We start from the raw sequence: 17,870 nt of genomic DNA on the forward strand, positions 1-17,870 counted from the left end.
GATAGATAGATAGATAGATAGATAGATGATAGATAGATAGATAGATAGACAGACAGACAGACAGACAGACAGATAGACAGATAGATAGATGATAGATAGATAGATAATGTGTGTGTGTGAGAGAGAGAATGCGGAGTGAGTGAGTGAGTGATATTTAAGACAGAAATTGAACAGTTGAAATTCACTTGACAATATTGAATAAATAAATAAAACAATCAATAAAAATATCCTGGCATTTCCCTGCATTTTTATTCTATTAGCCTTTATTTCTATTCAGGAAAGGGGAAAAACAAACAACCAAGAAGCGGCCGATTGACACGCGCAAAGCCAACTCAACCAGCTTTGCTCCCTTTAAATGACGGAGGCCCGACCGGCCACGCCCCCTCGCTTCGCCCCTCCTCCTGGTTACGAACTTCTCAGTCCGCCCTCTTTTGCCTCCCGTCGCGACCCGTAGTTTGCGCTGCGGGCCTCCCAGCTTGGAGCGTTTGTGGCGTCTTTTGCTCGGAAAATGTCTCCGCAGGAGCCGCCGGTGACGGCCAGCGACCTGCAGCAGCTGCTGAAGAAGAAGGACGAGATTGAGGCCCAGATCAAGGCCTATTATGAAGTCCTGCAGGATGTGAGTGGCAGGACAGGCTGAGCTGGGGGGCCTTAAAGGACTACAGCTCCCATCATCCTTTTTTGCAGGGGGTCCTTTCCAGCCTGGGCGGTGAGGGCTGCAAAGGCAGATATTTGCATTGCATTAAATGCACTGCTTTGCAGGCTCCTTTGCTTTGCAAGTAAGTGCTTAAAACCAGGGTGGGCTTCAACGCCCAGAATTCCCCAGGGGTGCCCTGAAGTGTTAAGTAGGAAGCCAGGCCAGGAAGCTTGGGATTCTGGGAGTTGAAGTCCACCCGTCTTCAAGCTGTCAAGGTTGAGAAAGACTGGCCTAAACATGGCAGGGATACAAAACAAGCAAGGATCCTGGCATTAAAAGGGTTGGATCTGAGCTTCTGCACCAGAAGCAAAATGGGGAGAGGGGGGCGCATACAGGAGGAGGAGGAGGAGGGTCCTCTGGATGAGAAAAAGTGAAACATTTCGCTAAGAAACGCAGGAAGTGCATAGGACTCCTTTTCAGCGCTGAGTCATTGCAAAAGCCTTTTTAATTTTATTTATATTTTTTTTTTGAAGCTGCTCTCTCCAGCCTTCTGTGGTTTAAAATGTTGACGGGAGTTTTTGAAATAGGTTTCTGTCCAATTTTCAGACCTTCTGAGCCTAAAGGGAGATTTCAAGCTGTAGCACCATACCCGTTATGTCTAAGTTGATCTATCTAGCCAAAATATAAGTGGTTTGTTGGTGCTCATTGAACCTACGGGATTTGTTAACTGTAATTTGCAGCATGGCATCTTTTACCATCCCAGCCAAGTTTGGTTTGTTTGGGTAACCAGCGTGGAACAGATGAGGGCTTCCCATAAGGCAGTGAATTCATATGTAATTTGCGCAAAAAAAAATCTGAAAAGGGACACACTGATTTTCTTATTTGCAGCAAAAAGGGGTTGGAATGAGCGAGCCACTTGTAGACGCTGACGGCTACCCTCGGGCAGATGTGGACGTCTACCAAGTCCGGACCGCGAGACACAACATCATCTGTAAGCAGCCAAGTCCTTAATTTGCAGCAGCTTTAAAGCCCTGTCTCCTTATTTAAACACTCATTTAATGCATTCTGCATACATCCATTGGCTTCATTTGCGTGCAGGAAATCCTCGACTTAAATTCATTTCTTTAGCAACTCTGAAAAAAAAGGTGGCTTAAGATTGGTCCTCGTACTTACAACCACTGCAGCTTCACCACAGTCACGTGATCAGAATTTGGGCGTTTGACAACCAGCAAGTGTTGGCGATGATTTGTGGCATTCCAGGGTCACATTACCCTCCTCCCCCCTCCATTTGCGACCTTCCCAGCCGGCTTCACGACAAGCCAAGTCTTTTCTGACCCAAATGACTGTGGCTTATCCGGAATTCTCTCGGTAGCTGCCAGCGACCCACTTTTGCCCTTGTTTTAGGCGGTGGATGATTTTGGCTTTTGCTTTCAGGTCTACAGAACGACCACCAAGCCCTGATGAAGCAGGTGGAAGAGGGCCTGCATCAGCTGCATGCCCGGGAGAAAGAGAAGCGTGACCAGGATGAGGCCGAGGCTCGTGCCGAAGCCCAAGCCCAGGCCTTGCCCCAGCCCTTCGCCCAAGTGAACGCCGTCAGTCCCGGGTCCCCAGCCAGCTTCGCGGCAAGTACCGGCTCTCTTGCTCTGGAGCCCAGTGGGTGGCCGCTTCCCTTATTTCCTCTGTTTCTTTATTCTGAATTGTTACGCCCTGCCTTTCGGTAAGGAGTTAGACTTTTCTCTGCCGCCTCCTTTTATCAACGTAACCCAAGCCTCACAAGGTGGGCTGGTCTCAAAAAGAGCAATTGGCTCAACTCTGCAAGAGACAAAGGGATCGTTTCTGTTTCTTTCCGCAGGGTTTACAAGCGGGCGACGAGATCGCCGAGTTTGGCTCGGTTAACAGCCAGAATTTCCAATCGTTGCAGAACATCGCAACCGTGGTTCAGCACAGTGAGGATGTGAGCGGCTTGCTTTCTTTGCGGGTCTGGAAAGAGTTTGGGAGGGGCTTTTCTGGACAGTTCACATTGTAGCTCTTCTGCCCCCCCCCCTTAGCTACATAAACCAAACTGAATGGGAGAAATCTTTTGATTTTTTTTTGTTTTTTTCTCTCCCCCAGAGACCCTTAAGGGTGACTGTGATTCGAGGAGGGGAAAAAATCCACCTGGGGCTGACCCCAAAGCGCTGGAGTGGGAAAGGACTTCTGGGGTAAGTATTCCCAAACTTTAAGCTCCCCCCCACACAACTCTTTGCTCCTTTCCAAACAGTTCAGGAAAAGATGCTTCAGTGACCGAAGTTCCGGGAATGAAATGCTCACGAGAAACAGTAGCCAGCCTGTCGTATCCTTAGCTCTCTTCGGTCTCCAACTTTTTATTCAAAGTTTTACCAAGAGAATAAAAGTAACACAACAGTAAAGGCAGAAAAGAGAGAAAAGGAGAAAGAAAAAAGGCAAAAAGATACAAAGAATAAAAAATAAAAGAAGCTTCCGATTTTCTTTGCAGCAAATATAAGTACAATTACAAAATAATTTCTTACTTTGATGACAAAAGAAAGCCCGTTCTTTTTCTATTATCCATTTAATTAATCCATCTATTTAATGTATCCCCCAAAACTACAAATCATAAGTGCATTTTTTTCTATTTCATCAAAAAGTCTGTAGGAGTTTCCAGCCAACCATAAATGTAGATAACTGTTTTTTTCCTTTTATCAAAGAAGTTAATTTAGCCATCTGCAAGTTCCATCATCTTCACCAACCATTCTTTTTTTCTAGGTATTGCCAAACTTTGCGCATATTTGATGTATTTAAAGTTCTAATGATCGAAAAACAGACATAGAATTGTGCCTTCCTCTGTCTGTATTTGTGTAAATTCTCTTGCTTCTCTGAGGATCAAAAGTCGCGGTGCTAGTACTATCTGGTATTTGCTGAAGGTTTAATTTGCTTTTTCTCTTCCTTTTTCCTCCCGATCTCCAGCTGCAATATTGTTCCTTTGCAAAGATGACTTCGAGTGATGATTCAACTCGTGGTTTTTTTGGTGACGTGTCATTTTGATGCTAGCATCTCTCCGAAGAAGCTGCAATGGCTAGAGTGAATTTGGAATCTGGGGCTTTTACTGTGTTTCCTGCAGATGCCATTTGAATTTTTTCCCCCCTGATTCCCAAAAGGTATTCAGTACGTTTTATCTTGGGTGTAAGGACAAGTTGCTCAGTTCATTGTGGAATTGAACAACTTAGTTTTGTGGTCTTCCTTTGGATTCTTCCCTGTTTGGTCCAGGAACTGGACAATAAAGATTTATGCCGCTCTCCTGGTGTTATTGTTCTTCTCTTTTTCGTTCTTGATCGTTTCTGTGAAATGCGCTAAAACCTTGCCTGATGTGTTTTGTATTGTCACTTAGGATAAAAGTCATCCTGAGTCTTTTTTTTTGAAGGCAATCAGTGCAGTTATTAGCAACACAAGCTTGAAAATAAATACTATAAAATCAAGACCTGCAACCAAGTGTTCTGGATTTGCAGCCTGATTTTTTTTCCTCCCAAACCTTGAAACAACTTAGCCGTTTCAAATGCTTTTTAATACGAGAGATGAGAATCGGCCTTTATTATTCCAATACTCCTACAGAACATTATTCTAGCGTATGTACTAAACGGTAGCTGCCTAATACTGTAGGTCAGGCACAAAAGGAAAAAGTGTTGGTGAGGGAAGAGGAAAAAAGCAATGCAATTCAGCTCTTTTCCTCTGGCTTGTGAAGAGACCAGCTTGATTTTTCTCCAGCCAAGATCCTGATTTGTGTGGCTGGTCTATAATTGATCTCTAGGACGTGGCCCCAGAATCAGGAAAACAGAGAGAAACTCCTCATCGCTGCAGCCTTTTCCTGACCACAGATTGAAAGATCAGCTCAACTTTTATCAACGGGACCCTTTCCTTGTTTTTTAAAAACTCTTTTGAAGTGCTGGAGACCCAGCAGGAATCCTGTGTCCCACAGTCAAGCTGGGAATTTTGGGAAATCAGAAGGTGTTTCCCCCCCTGTTCATCCGACTCATTTTATATAAAACCTTATTAAATTTCAGAAAAGTATAGCATACAGAAGGCAAAGAAAAGTGGTACGGAAAAAGCGAAATTGGGAGCGCAGGAAAAAAAACAAGGGGAAAAACCTACAGACAAATAGCCTGTTTGGTACAAATGAAAACCTAAGAATCAATACCGTTTCGAACTAGAATAAATTATAACAAACAGTACTTCTGTCATCCTCAAAACCCAAGATCAGCATTTCATTTCATTTCGTTCCATTCAAGCAAAAAAAATAAAAAATAGAGTGGTTTCCAAATAGAAAGAAAGCCAGCCAGAGTCTTTTTTTTTTCTTTCACCCAAAGCAGTCGGCTCCACCATCCTCCAACACAGTTTTGCAAAAACCTCAAAGCGCCCTTTCTCAGTTGCAAGATGGATTATTTTTATTTATTTCCTGAAATGCATTGGCTGCCCAACTCCGGTGGGCTCCGGGTGGTAGGTAGAGAAAACCTTTAAAAAGTGCTAAAAACATTAAATCAAACAGCCTGGAAGAAATCTAACAGACAGCAAAAGCAACCCCGCACCTGGTTTAGAGGGTTTTTTTTGGGGGGGGGCAGAAAAGGGGTGTCTGGTTAGACAAGAAAGGAAATTGTGCTAGCCTGCCTACCCGGTTTTGAATCCTTGGAAGTTGAGGGAAGCAAAGCTTTGCACCGCTTGCCAAGCGTGCAACTCAGCCTGGAGTTGTTTGCAGGCCCTGGTGGTTGCTGTGGCAACCGGAATGGGATGCAAACAGTCGCTGCTGGAGTTGGAGCTGGCAGGTGAGTTGAGACGGCGGGCAGGTGGGGGACAGGCTTTTTGGGAAAGGGGGAAAAATCAACAACGCTGAACCTCGGGAAGATTTAAATCATTGTGGAATCCAGAAAAGGAAGAAAAAATGGAAACTATAGTTGGTGTTGTCTGGGGGGGGGACAGGGGGAGGATGAATGCAATGATTGAGGTGGAATATCTGGGTTAAAATTTGTGCAGAGACTTTCCTCAAAAAAAAAAAGGTTTCTGTTGGTTGGGCAATTTTGTTGGTCTTGTTTTGGCGGAGTGAAAGTAGACCTTGGCTCGTTTAATTGTGGCTAAGGAAGACCAGAGCTGGTCCAACCTTGAAAAGGAGGCCACTAGGAGATGGAAGGGGTACAGGTGGGAGTGGAAATCTGAAAATCCTGGAGGAAGGTCATGGTGACCCACTTCTGAATTGTGGTTGAAGGAAGCTGTAATGGACACATCATGGCTTAACCTCCTGGTTAATTGTTGAGGTTGGACTTAAACCCTCAAGCATGGTGGGTGCGCCTCACTGGAGGATTTTAAGAAGACAATGGTATAGGGTTTCCTGTTGTGCTGGGGGGTTGGACTAGAAGACCTCCAAGGTCCCTTCCAACTCTTTTTCTGTTGTTCTGTTATTCTACATGAGGAAGCCAGGATCTGAGGTGGTCAGCTGGCGAGGAAACCTGGTCTGGGCAATTGTGCTCCCTCTGGCAATTCCTTGAAGATGAGGAAGCTAGTAATGCCATTTGGCAGAACTTTCTAGAATGCCTGGAAACTGGCATAGACTCTGCCCAACCTCAAGATGAAACCCAGAGGTCCTTTGTGGGCACTCTGGAGACGTTTCTCAGCCCAAACGTGGCTATTTCCCCTCACTTTGGAATGATCCCAAACCTTTGGGGAAGGGAACCGTCATTATCCAACTAGCGCCATTCCAACTTTCTCTCAACTCCACAAATATTTGCAGGAGACGATGGAGGAAGACGAGGAAGAGAAGAAGAACAGCCCCCGGTGGGATTATCCAACGAAGACCTCAAAGGAGCTCCTGGAAAATGCAGAACCTGAGGAGACCGATGCATTCGGCCCAGGGGACCAAGAAGCTGGCCTCCCTATGGTGGAAAGTCACATTTCTTTGCCGAAAATCGGTCCTCTGATTGTAGTACCTTCAAGTGTAAGTCGGAAGCCAGACTAGGGAGCTGGGAATTCTGGGAGTTGAAGTCCAACCATTTTCAAGTGGCTTAACGTTGAGAAATACTGATTCGAGGAGTTCCAGTGACTATGGTCAGTGGCAAAAGATGCTGCAAGTGGACAATATTGACCCTATCATCAACCCCCCACCCCAACTTCTCTTGCCATTGACTGGCGTCTCCTTAAAACCCTGTTTCTCAGGCTTGGCCACTTGAAGATGGGCAACTTCAACTCCCAGAATTCCCCAGCCAGCATGGCTAACCCTAACCCAGACCCATTGAAATTTTGAGAATATTAGTAAATAATACTGTTAATTTAATTATTTAAAGATCAGTTCTTATGAATTAAAATCACATTAGTAAATTAATGTTTGTAAGAATTTGTCCCTGGATGCAGTCAGCTCATCCTGTTGCATAGCAAGGCTGGGAATGTCCCAGTCATCCCCCAAAAGGCCTCTGAATTCTGTATATTTGGAAGCACAGAATGGAATAATCTGGGTAAAGACTGAAAATCAGGCAAAACAGCAAGGATGCAACTTCCAGCCTGGGCCACAAATTCTATTTTGCTATTTAGGGACATGAAATCAGGACCCCAACGCCTGAAGATGAAGAGCTCAAAGAGCAGATGCAGTCAGAAGAAACCTCCCCAACTTCAGAGTTTCTGGTAGAAGACAATCTCTTTGAAGCTGGCAGAGAGGATGGGAAGAGCCCTGGTGCCAGGGATGATGAAGGAGGTCCAACGAGCACTGAAAAACTCTCAGCGGCCAGAACAGAAGAAGGTGGTCCCGGGCTTGTGGAGCAGGAACCGGCTAAAAGCATCTCCCTAGAACCGGTGCCCTCAAAAAGAAGGTCCACCAGCAGGGCGGGTTCAACAACTGCCTTGGAGAGTGAGAAGTCCAAGATGTCCCTCAGAAGCCAAGAACCACCAAGCGATAGTGAAGTGGCCAGTCTAGAGACAGGAATGGGGACCTCCCAAAAAGAGAGTGAGACGTCCAGGACCCAAACCAGCGCCAGCAGTGCGACTCCGTTCCAGGAGGAAGATTCAATTGTGTTATCGGCCTTCCCAGGGATGCTGTTTGAGGAGAAGACTCAGCCGCTCTCCGATCACCCTCTGGTGAGTCCGGGTGAAGGACAGCGAACAGATGGCAGTTGATGCCTTCCAACATCTGGATTCCTGTACAACCCCTCTTGCGATTCTTAGTTGGGTGGGCCTTCTGATTGGGCTAGTCTGGATGATCCTTAGGGATGTCTTGGGGAAATAATCTGACTTGGACAATTCTTCCAGAGCTTGTCGTGGGTCTTTGGCTACAACAACCAACTGCCTGTTTTCAACCTTCTGGATGAAGATCAACGGGTGCTGTTGTACGTCTCTGCTCACACTGCCGTGGTCCATGACATCTTGAAGAATCAACAGTATCTCCTGCAGGTAAGACTGAGTTCTCTCAGCCTCAGGAATCCTCTTTCTTATGGGAAACAGCAGACCTCCTCACAAGGAGGTCTGCTTCCCCTGAGACTCCCGTGTTTCTTAGGGACATTCCAGTTGCATCTCCTGCGTCTGTGTCAGCGACGACCGGCGGTGGATTGCCACGGCTGATCGAGGTCCTGACAGCCTGGTGATCATCTGGGACAGCTACTCTGCGTAAGGTTCTGGCGGCGGCAGGATGAGCTTCCCCTGTGCTTGATAGCAAGTCAGGGTATCTCTTGATCTTCTGAGTTGAGTTGTCTCCTTGAAGCACCCAACAAAATGTTGGTCAAATGCAGTGACCATGAGAGCAGGAATTTGGAAAGACTTTTTCCCAATCAGTTGCCCAGCTGAGAAGGAAACCTTATTCCTTGCTGTAGAACAGGGGTCTCCAAACTTGGCAACTTTAAGACTTTCGGACTTCAGCTCCCAGAATTCCTCATGCTTGCTGGGGAATTCTGGGAGTTGCAGTCCACAAGTCTTAAGGTTGCCACCCACAAAATCCACTCAGCCACAGGTCCCCAAACAGCTGCAGACATCTTGTTCTTCAGGATTCCAGTCCACACCATCTTCGACAGTCACCCCAATGGAGGAGTCGGCGCCATCACCCTTTCTCACGACTCCAAGTTCCTGGCTACCATTGGAGCCGAAGAGGTGCAGGTAAAAGGAAGCCCTTCCTTGAATTTCTTAAACTTGGAGGGAGAGCAGTTGCCAGGCAAGGCCTAGCTCGTGACCTGTGGGTAGGAACACCGACCTCCTTCTAGTTTAGAAGTGTTCTCCTGCCCACCCACCGGCCATCCGCCCTTTTCCTCATCTCAGAAAGTTTCAGTTTGGAAGTGGACCACGCTGGACACCAAGCCGGTCTGCAGTGTGGAAATCCTGCCTCAGTTTGGATTCCAGGTCAGAGAGACGCAGCGATTATTGTGGTTTGTTTTTATCCCCTGTGAAAACTTGGCAAAAGAGCTCTGCAGGGCATAAATTACAAGTTTCTGGGGCAGGGGGAGGAGGAAAAGCTATTCATGAATAGCTGGAGGTTTTGCTCTAAAATATCCTTTCACACATCAGCATTTGCTTCATGCTCAGCAAAGATGCGTAATTTTTTTTTCTCCTTCCGAAATTCCAACACAGCCACAGTTTTCTCTTCCCAAATGTTCAGGGATACATGGCATAAACTACCACCAATGGTAAAATGCTACATTTATGGACCTGACTCAGTGCATCTTCTAGATGACCCACGAGATATTGGCAGGGGAGAAGAACAGCCTCCCACTAGTTCTCTGACCTCCTCCTAAGCTTTTTCCAGCTTTATTCTGGCAGGAATTAAAAAGCAAAATAAGAATAACTGGTTGCAGCAATGAAGAGCCTAAAAGCCATTTTTTTTGCCCTGCTGGGTAAAGCCACGGTTTGGTGCCGCCAAGTTTTACCTTCAGCCGGAATTGCTAAAGACTCGGGAAGCAAAACCGAGCCGTGCCTGGTGTTCAGGTATGAAATGCAGCTTTGATGGGGATGCTCAGGACCCATCACGTCTTTCTTCCAGAATTACATTGAGTTCAGTCTCCAAACTCCGAAGGAGCTGGTGAGCAACAGCGAAAGCCAAGTTATCTTCTACTTGTGGGAAGTAAGTGAGACACCCCACAACCTTGTTCTCTTTGAGAGTCTGACTTTAACACGAGGGGATTTCAAGAACCTACCTACTTAAAACTTGCGTCCTCTAGGGAGGATGGGGGGGCGGGGAGGGGAGAAGGGAACGACACCTCCTAAAATTCCCAGCGAGCAGGGTCTACAGTTAGAGGTTCTTGATGGTCTGGTTCAAATGTATCAAGTAGGCTTTGAAGGATGGGGTCTTAGAAGGATGTTTCTGTGTCTTCCACATAGGAGCAGCAGGAGGTGGCTTCTCAGATGTGGAGTAAACCTTTAGAGCAGTGGTTCGCAACCTTGGCAACCTTACGACTTGTGGACTGCAACTCCCAGAATTCCCCACCCAGCATGGGGAATTCAGGGAGTTGAAGTCCACAAGTCTTAAAAGTTGCCAAGTTGGGACACCCTTGATTGAAAGACTTGACCCTCTCTTCTTTCTATTTCTCCTAGGAGGACAGCAATCTGCTCTACCACGCTCCTCTCTTGACAGACAAAGTAAGTCAGTGTCCAAAACAAAAACAAAAACTGGAGACTCTGAAATGCTTATAATGGGCAGGATCTTTGCAGGATCTCTTGGTGAGGGGAGCAAATGTGTAAAGGGAGGTTTAAAGACCCCTGGAAGCCAAGACCACCTTCTTCATTAAGATGATTCCGCAGGCTGGTTTCCAACTTAGATTTCCTGAAAGGTAAACCCCCCCCTAAATCAGAAAACGAAAATATTTGACAGGTGTCCACTGGACACCAATTGAGAATTGCTTCTGACAGTTAAGAGATTAAATACGTAGGAGGCCAGTGAGATGGAGTTGTCACAGTGGTGGACTCAAAACGGGCTCCCAGCTTCTCCACTCTCCCCAGCTCTTGGTGATTTTTGGCCAGGCAACCTTTGTGAACCTCATCTGCCTCACAGGGATGTTACTGGGGGCATGGGTTGGGGGAATATGAAGTGTTGCCTATGCCAGCATGAATAGAAGGCTAGGAATGGAATAAATCTGATAGAAGTTGCAGACGGCGGTTTTAAATGTTTTGGGCCCTGATTCCTGTTCTTCTCTTCCCAAACTGAATTGGTGGTCTCCTGAAGACTTTCAACAAGGCGGTGGGACTCTTCAGCCAATCCCGTTTCCATTTCCGCTCTTCCCAAGCGTTGACCTGCACCTCGGAGGGGAAGCTGGTGATCTGGGACACCGTTTGCACACCCTTGCAAGCTACGTGTGACCGACTGTACAACATGAAAGCCATCAAGCTGGTGCACCTACAAAAGGACGCCATCACCGTCCTGGCCATCATGGATGAGTAAGCGGGTCTAGACTCATGCTGAAATTGCAGGCTTAATTATAGTCGTAAATCGGGGATACTTGTAACCAGAGAAAAAAAGATCCTACAATTAAAAGCCTGTTGAGGAAGAACTTCCAGTTTTGGCCAGCAGAGGGTGATGCCGCTAAGCTGAACACCCCACTTTGGACCCATGTGTGTTTTGCTGCAGCTTTTCCAGTAAAAACCCTGCTCAATGCAATTCACAAAACTGAATTTTTATTTTATTTTCAAATTCCAGCCTCCAAACAGGCACTTCTTTAAGGGAAGCCCACCTCGAGAACCTGGTGGGCTGGAAAGGAAAAAAAAACACCTGGCTTTACATAAGTTGTATATAGTACGTTATGTATGTGTACACTTTTGAGAGCAAGCAACTAAATTTCATTTTGAATGTGTGCCATTGTGCCCACAGTAAAAAATGACAATAAAGGTCATCTGTCTGTCTGTCTGTCTGTCTGTCTGTCTATCTATCTATCTATCTATCTATCTATCTATCTATCTATCTATCTATCTATCTATCTATCTGTATCTATCTATCTATCCTTTGATCTCTACCGCTAATGCTTCTTCCCAGGCTATTCGTCACTTGTGACATCAGAGGCCACATTAAATTCTATGACGGGGACCTGCAGCTGGTGCACTGGTACAGCCAGTTTAAACTGGGACCCATCCAGTCTTTCTCCTTCTCCAAGAAACCCGCCTCCCCTGAAGACGTCACCAAGTACCCCGAGTCGTGCACTTTATCTGGCAAACCCTTCATTGTTAGGTGAGCGGATCTTGGTGGCCTGTAGAGCTGGGTTTTTGTTTTTGTTTCATTCTGTTGGCCATGATGGGGGTTGAATGAATGGAGGGCCTTCTGCAAGCTGGGCAGATTTGGGGGGAAAGGATGGAGTTTTCTTTGAGTTTGCAACCTTTTGCTCCCCGAGGCAGGAATTTCATCCTTGCGACTGTGGATGCCGTGGTGATTCACGTCAAGACGGAGGGAACTCAAGTCACCAAGTGCTTGGAGGAACCAAAGGACGCTGTCCACACCATCGCCTGCCACCCCTGCAAACCTCTCCTGGCCAAGGGCAGCTACTGTGGCCTTCTGAAAATCTGGAGCTACCTCCTTAACAAATACCTCGTCAGCCGGATTTTTAAGGGCAGAAGCATTAGCAGCCTCTGTTATAATCACGACGGTAGTCCTCCTCATATTTTTGGATAGTTGGAAGTAGCTCCTCTCCCCCGGGCTCAATTATCTGTATGAGGAAGAGAATCCTAAACAATCACAATACTTGTCTAAAGCATTATTTGCTGGGTCTGGTTGAGCTGGCCTCAGAAAGCTGCAGAAAGCCATTATCAGACTATACAGCGACTTTGTGGGTCTTCCAAATCGCATCAGGGGTTGTGTTTGAATGGTTTGCTTGTCCTATCAGAAGGCTTTCTGTGGGCCACTGCAAAGACTGTGGTTGCATTGATTTTTCTTCCAACTCTTGCCTAGTTGGTTATTTCTTACAGTCAAGAACGGCCATCACTGACCCAGATAATCTGTAACTACCCATTGCTGGTAACGTTAGCCTCCGATCATAATTGCAAGATTGATAGGTAGATTTTTTTTTAAGCTTAAAACTCACTTACAGCCTAAATCTGGCTACTGTTGACTGCTAAAATGCTACAGGGTCCTTCGGGGAGTTTTGGTACCTTTATGTAGAAGCTTCCCATCTGTAGCTTTGATCTCTGATGGTTTCCTACCTCAGGACAGCACTTTCATGGGTCTCTCCTCCATGAGTGATCAGCAATGGTGGTGTCTACTAGACCACCCTAAGGGTGGACCCCAATAATTAAAGTTGTTAGGAGACGCTTTGGAGAAATATCATAGAAGGATTTGATTTAGGAGGACAAGCTTATGAACAAACAGTGTCTCAATAATCTCCAGAACCAGAGTTTGGACCAACTGCTTTTTTGATGTGCATCTTAGGTTCTTTGCTAGCTGTCGGTTTTCTGAACGGGGGTCTTCATATCCTTGATGCCATATCGTTGGAAAACGACCATCCAGAACCCTTCCAATTTTCAAAAGGACCCATCACCACCATGAGCTTCTCCCACAATTCTGAATATCTCGCCACTGCCGTGAGTAGTGACCCCCTTCCTCCCTGACCCATCCCGCTGCTGTATCCTATGGGCCACCCCTTGTTCTGGCTGTAAGCTCGTTGTTCCTTGCAGCTTTCCACAGAAGAGCGTTCCTCAAAATTGGCAGATTGAAAATATGTGAACGTCAGCTTCCACAATAGTGGTTTTCCTTCCTAGTTGATTTCTCTTGTCTTTTAGGATGAACATTTGTCGTTGAACCTTTACAAAAAAGTTGAAGTAGAGGAAAAGAAAGTCTGGGATCGCCTGGCTGCCCTCCACTCCCACTACAAGCCGATTCGCACCCTTCTTTTTGGGGTGCACCTAGATAGTAGCGAGCCACGGCTCTTAAGTCTCGGAGAAGACCGGCTCTTGGTAAGTCCAGTGGCTGGGCACATCTGGTGAAAATGGGCCACCCGATTAGAGACTGCCTGTGGAAAAGTTTCAGGACCAACAAACCTAGGTCATTGTTCATTCAGGACAAAGCAGGTTGGCCTGGAGTCAAAGGAGGAAGGTGGGTATCCAGAGAACAAGATCGGAATCAAGATGCTTCTGGATCTGTAGCGAGTTATGGCCGCAAAGTCCCAACCTCAACAGGAAGACTTGGTAGCCTTTTGAGTTGAATGGTACAAGTGACCAACACTTGGCTTAATGCATGGGTCAACTCAGTTGGGTCAATGGTGGTCCACTTGCCTAACCAACAGTCAGAGCCAGCAATTCGCTATGCTGTGTCTCGCACTAGTTGGTGTGATTGCTGACTTTCACTTGCTTTTCAGGTGGAATACGACTTGGCGAACAGCGTCAAGGATGAGTTGGTGGTAATCCGACGAGACCGTATTGAGCAGAGCGCAGTCCCCAAGTATATTGCTTGGTATCCCCCAATCACAACCGAGTACTTTTTCCTCATGGCCAACAATCACTACAAAATGAAGCTTTATAATGTGACCACCAAGTTGTGCAGGTAGCTAGGTGGGGAAAAGCCTCGGGGGGTGGATTTCTTCAAAGGCAACAGAGCCAACGGGAGAAGGATCTGCTCTTGGTATGAGCTGGTTGGGCTCTTAGGCTTTTTCATGACATGCTTCTTTTAGGAAGACCGCTTTGGGACCCACCTATGGCTCTCCTCTTGAGAAGTTTGCCATCCTTCCGTTGGGTGAGGACCAGGATCCTCAGAAGCGGTATCTGGCCTACATCACGAAAGATAAGGTAGTGGAGCTGACGTGAAGGTACCTTTCCTTTTGAATTCCTCCAGGCAAGGCTGGGGAGAAGCTGGTTCTCCTCTCCATCTTCTTCTCTAGGTTGGCCTGCAGATCTTGCCCGTCGATGGGAACCCACACAAGTCTTCAGCTTTCATTTGCCACCCTGCAGGTGTGGCCGACCTCACCTGTTCCTACAACGGACGCTACCTCTTCACGGCGGGGGGCAGTGACTCCACGGTGATGAAGTGGGACGTGAATCTCGAGTAAGTGATGGTTCCTTTGAGGAAGGGGGCAAAGCAACATTGGGGAATTCTGGGAGTCGAAGTCCACCCGTCTTCAAGGTTGAGAAACATGAAGCCAGAGGATAGGTTTGTTCAGTTCCTCCAAGGTGGGGAATTTTTATTTCCTTCTGGTAGAGGGGAGGCAGGTGAGGAACCAAGAGCCTCTCTACAGGGTCTTCTCATCAGGGGACCCCCTCCACCCCCACCCCCGTCTCCTTCTCCAGTGCTCTGGATGCCGCTGTTTTCCTGGGTGGCAAAGACCTGGTCCCATTTTACAACCTGTTGGAAGGCGGCAGAGATGGTGCGTTTTTCAAGGTAAGTCTGCTCAGTTTGGGGTTCAGGTAATGCCACGAAACACACCCCAGCCCTAAAATAGTGGGGTTCAGAAAATAAAACCCTTTCAGAGAGGGGAAAGGCTGATAGGGACAGACACCAAGCCAAGTCTTTTATGACAGGGAGTCCTTGACTTACAAACCATTTGTTTAGTGACTGTTTGTAGTTTGTAGTACTTATGACCGTTGCAGTGTTTCGGGGATCACGTGATCCCCTTTTGCGACCTTCTGACAAGCAAAGTCAAAGGGGGAAGCCAGATTCGCTTAACATCCGGGTTCCTAACTTAACTCTTGCAGGGTTTCGCTTAGCAACAAAAGTTGTGAAATGAGGCAAAAGTCACTTAACTGTCTCACTTAGCAACGGAAGATTGGACTCAATTGTGGCCGTAAGTCAAGGTCTGGCCTGTATTGAACGCTATTATTGCACACTCAAGATCCTTTGTACATGTTCAGGAGCTGGAAGACTATTTTTACTACATTCAGCTGGTCCATCAGGGCATCGACACCATGGAACCCAGGAAGGTGTCTACGCACATCCCCTTGGAGCGGGTCCCCTTTCTGATGCGTGCAATGGGGTTTTACCCTTCGGAGGATCAGGTCAGCGGGTTTTCAGGGGCAGGGGGTGGGTGGGGAGGGTCGGTAAACACCTCATTTGACCTCCGAAACAGTTCCTCAACCATTGTTCCTCAGTCCTTGGTTTTATTGATTGATTAACTGATTAAATGTATTTGCCATCCATCTCACCAGGAGGTGAATTTGGTTGGCTTACAATGTTAAAAGCAGTCATAGAACGCTCCGAACGGAGTTCCGGCACCTTTTTGGGATGAAACCTTGTAGGGTAGGCAAGCCGGGTTGTATGACATGTGTGAGTTCCGGCACCTTTTTCTTTTACAAAAAAAAGCACTGGTTAAAAGCAATAAAACAATACAAAAAGAGATACATACACTAAATATAAATAGGGTTAGGGTTAGGCCAGGTTTTGAAAGCTTTCTCAGATCTGATGGAGATGGGATCCTGTTTCTCCTTTTAGATTGAAGACATACTGAACGAAGTCAAATTTAGTGAGTTTCTGGATACTGGGAAGCAAGTCACCCATATTAATTTAGGGGACTTCATCAAACTCTACGTGAACCATCGGCCTGCCTTTGGACTGGCCTCGCGGGAAATCCAGCAGGCCTTCGATGTGTTGGGCTACAAGAATGAGGACCACGAAGCCGCCATCAACCGAGATGACCTGCTATTGTTGCTGCAACACAAAGGTGCGAACGTTGAGCGTGCAAAACCTTTGAAAGCTGGTGGTATGCGTGGTTCTGCAGGGGTTAGGTGACTGTGTGCTTTCTCTTTTTCCTCGAGCAGGAGAGCATTTCACCGAAGAAGAGTTGGCCGAATATCTCACCACCCTTCTGGGCTTCAACCCCGAGGGGGGACGTGTGGAGATCGGCAGCTATGATCCCACAGGTGCTGAACTGCAACCCCTTCTTGCAAAAAAGGGATCCTTTGCGCTTTGTGCATGCCTGAGCTGACTCCACGTCCCTGCAGACAGTCCTCAGTTTACAACCATAATCTGAGCCTGTCCATTAGGGGTCCTAAATGGTAACAAAAGTAAGGCGGGTCACCCACATGACCAACTTGATTTTATGATTTTTTTTTCACGATGGTCATTAAGAGAACATGGCAGTTGTAAAGTAAACAACTCAGCCTTTAAAGAGGACCAATTTATGGGCTGGTTTTGCCGAAAATCAGAATAAATGTCGGTTTTCAGGAGAAATGTTGCAAAACGTAGTTATGCAACCATGGGATGCTGCAAAAATGGGTATAAATGCTGGTTGCCATGCGTGTGTGACTGATGGGATGGCGTCAGTACTTTGGAACGGGGTTGTAAATACTCTGGGGGAGGTCCGTTGTAACTACTTGTATGAGGATAATTCAATTCCCATCAGTCTTGACTTCTGGGTTTTAAATATATTTAGGGTGAAACTAGGGACAGCAGAGATCAGATTAGAGGGAAACCCAAAGAGGTAAATCTAAATTACTGCCAAAAGCAAGAAAAACAGGCTATTTCTCCCTTACAGAGATAAACCCGGTATGAGAAGCAATATCTCTTCACCGTTAAAATAAAGATGGACTCAGTTTCTGATGAAAGTATCCCATTTTCTTGGCACTGTTAAATAATGGTTTGCTACTGCTTTCTTTGGGATTCTTTGCCTAGAGCCCTGGGATCGCTTAGTGGTCTCCCATCCTGGGGAAAAAAAACAACAGGAAGGCGAAAAGAGCTGCATTGCAATTAAAGGGCAAAAATCAGTTCAGTGTAGCTTGTGGATAAAGGGATCTTGTAGATTCCTTGCACCAAGTCCTAGCATCCATTCTCTTTCCCAGGTGCAGAAGACATAATTCAGGAAGAAATCCCTGAGGAAGTGACGGCAGCTTTCTTCACGAAGGACATCCTGGGTTTACCGGTCCCAGAACCGACAGATGTGGCGACAGAGATGCAAACCTCCGACGAGGCTATGAATGGCAGTTTCTTGTCCGTGAAGACTTCGTAATTTACACTCTCGGTCTTTTTCGCCTTGGGTCGTCTTCTGTCCCTAGATTTACAACTTACTATTTTTGAAAAAGAAATGTTCAGAAACGATTAGTTTCAATGTGATGGAAAATAAAGATTTTGGGGCCTTTTGTTTTTTTTTAAATCGGTTGTTGCAGACTCCGTATGTATAAAGCTGGGGAAGTCCTTGTCCCTCATCCAAAGTGAGACGTGCGGAAGCAGTTTTCCCAGATCTTTTGACAGGTGGTCCTCGACTTGCAATCATTCATTTAGTGACCGTTTAAAGTAACAGTGATGCTGAAAAAAGTGGCTTGTGACCCGTCCTCAGTTACGACCACCACGGCATCCCCACCGGTCAAAATCTGGACACTTGGCATCCAG

The 17,870-nt window shown here is 46.5% G+C and overlaps 2 protein-coding genes across 2 annotated transcripts; both read left to right on the plus strand.

Annotated features, from left to right (window-relative positions):
* Positions 1–436: 436 nt before the first annotated feature.
* PSMD9 (proteasome 26S subunit, non-ATPase 9) lies at positions 437–3,927 on the plus strand. Its single transcript, XM_081338909.1, has 6 exons — positions 437–616; positions 1,523–1,625; positions 2,069–2,256; positions 2,487–2,588; positions 2,747–2,835; positions 3,599–3,927. The coding sequence occupies exons 1-6, from the start codon at positions 509–511 to the stop codon at positions 3,624–3,626; spliced, it is 618 nt and encodes a 205-aa protein (XP_081195035.1). The 5' UTR covers positions 437–508; the 3' UTR covers positions 3,627–3,927.
* A 2,491-nt stretch (positions 3,928–6,418) lies between these two features.
* CFAP251 (cilia and flagella associated protein 251) lies at positions 6,419–17,634 on the plus strand. The gene is made up of 21 exons (XM_081339318.1): positions 6,419–6,608; positions 7,199–7,738; positions 7,910–8,050; positions 8,154–8,263; positions 8,638–8,746; positions 8,906–8,986; positions 9,624–9,704; positions 10,175–10,219; positions 10,803–11,014; positions 11,607–11,798; positions 11,963–12,210; positions 12,990–13,141; positions 13,340–13,513; positions 13,915–14,099; positions 14,227–14,341; positions 14,434–14,597; positions 14,840–14,930; positions 15,401–15,544; positions 15,978–16,206; positions 16,304–16,405; positions 17,324–17,634. Exons 1-21 carry the CDS (start codon positions 6,549–6,551, stop codon positions 17,488–17,490), a joined length of 3,342 nt encoding a protein of 1,113 aa, XP_081195444.1. The 5' UTR covers positions 6,419–6,548; the 3' UTR covers positions 17,491–17,634.
* Positions 17,635–17,870: the final 236 nt, after the last annotated feature.

The sequence above is a fragment of the Vipera berus genome (assembly GCF_964194415.1).
Source record: "Vipera berus genome assembly, chromosome: 14".
NCBI classification, from domain to species: domain Eukaryota; kingdom Metazoa; phylum Chordata; class Lepidosauria; order Squamata; family Viperidae; genus Vipera; species Vipera berus.

Coding starts and splice junctions, on each gene's coding strand:
- CFAP251 (XM_081339318.1), top strand. CDS start 6,549: ATGGTGGAAAGTCACATTTCTTTGCCGAAAATCGGTCCTCTGATTGTA. Junction 8,051..8,153: donor ATCAACAGTATCTCCTGCAG/GTAAGACTGAGT, acceptor CGTGTTTCTTAG/GGACATTCCAGTTGCATCTC. Junction 9,705..10,174: donor TTATCTTCTACTTGTGGGAA/GTAAGTGAGACA, acceptor TATTTCTCCTAG/GAGGACAGCAATCTGCTCTA.
- PSMD9 (XM_081338909.1), top strand. CDS start 509: ATGTCTCCGCAGGAGCCGCCGGTGACGGCCAGCGACCTGCAGCAGCTG. Junction 2,589..2,746: donor TGGTTCAGCACAGTGAGGAT/GTGAGCGGCTTG, acceptor TCTCTCCCCCAG/AGACCCTTAAGGGTGACTGT. Junction 2,836..3,598: donor AGTGGGAAAGGACTTCTGGG/GTAAGTATTCCC, acceptor CCCGATCTCCAG/CTGCAATATTGTTCCTTTGC.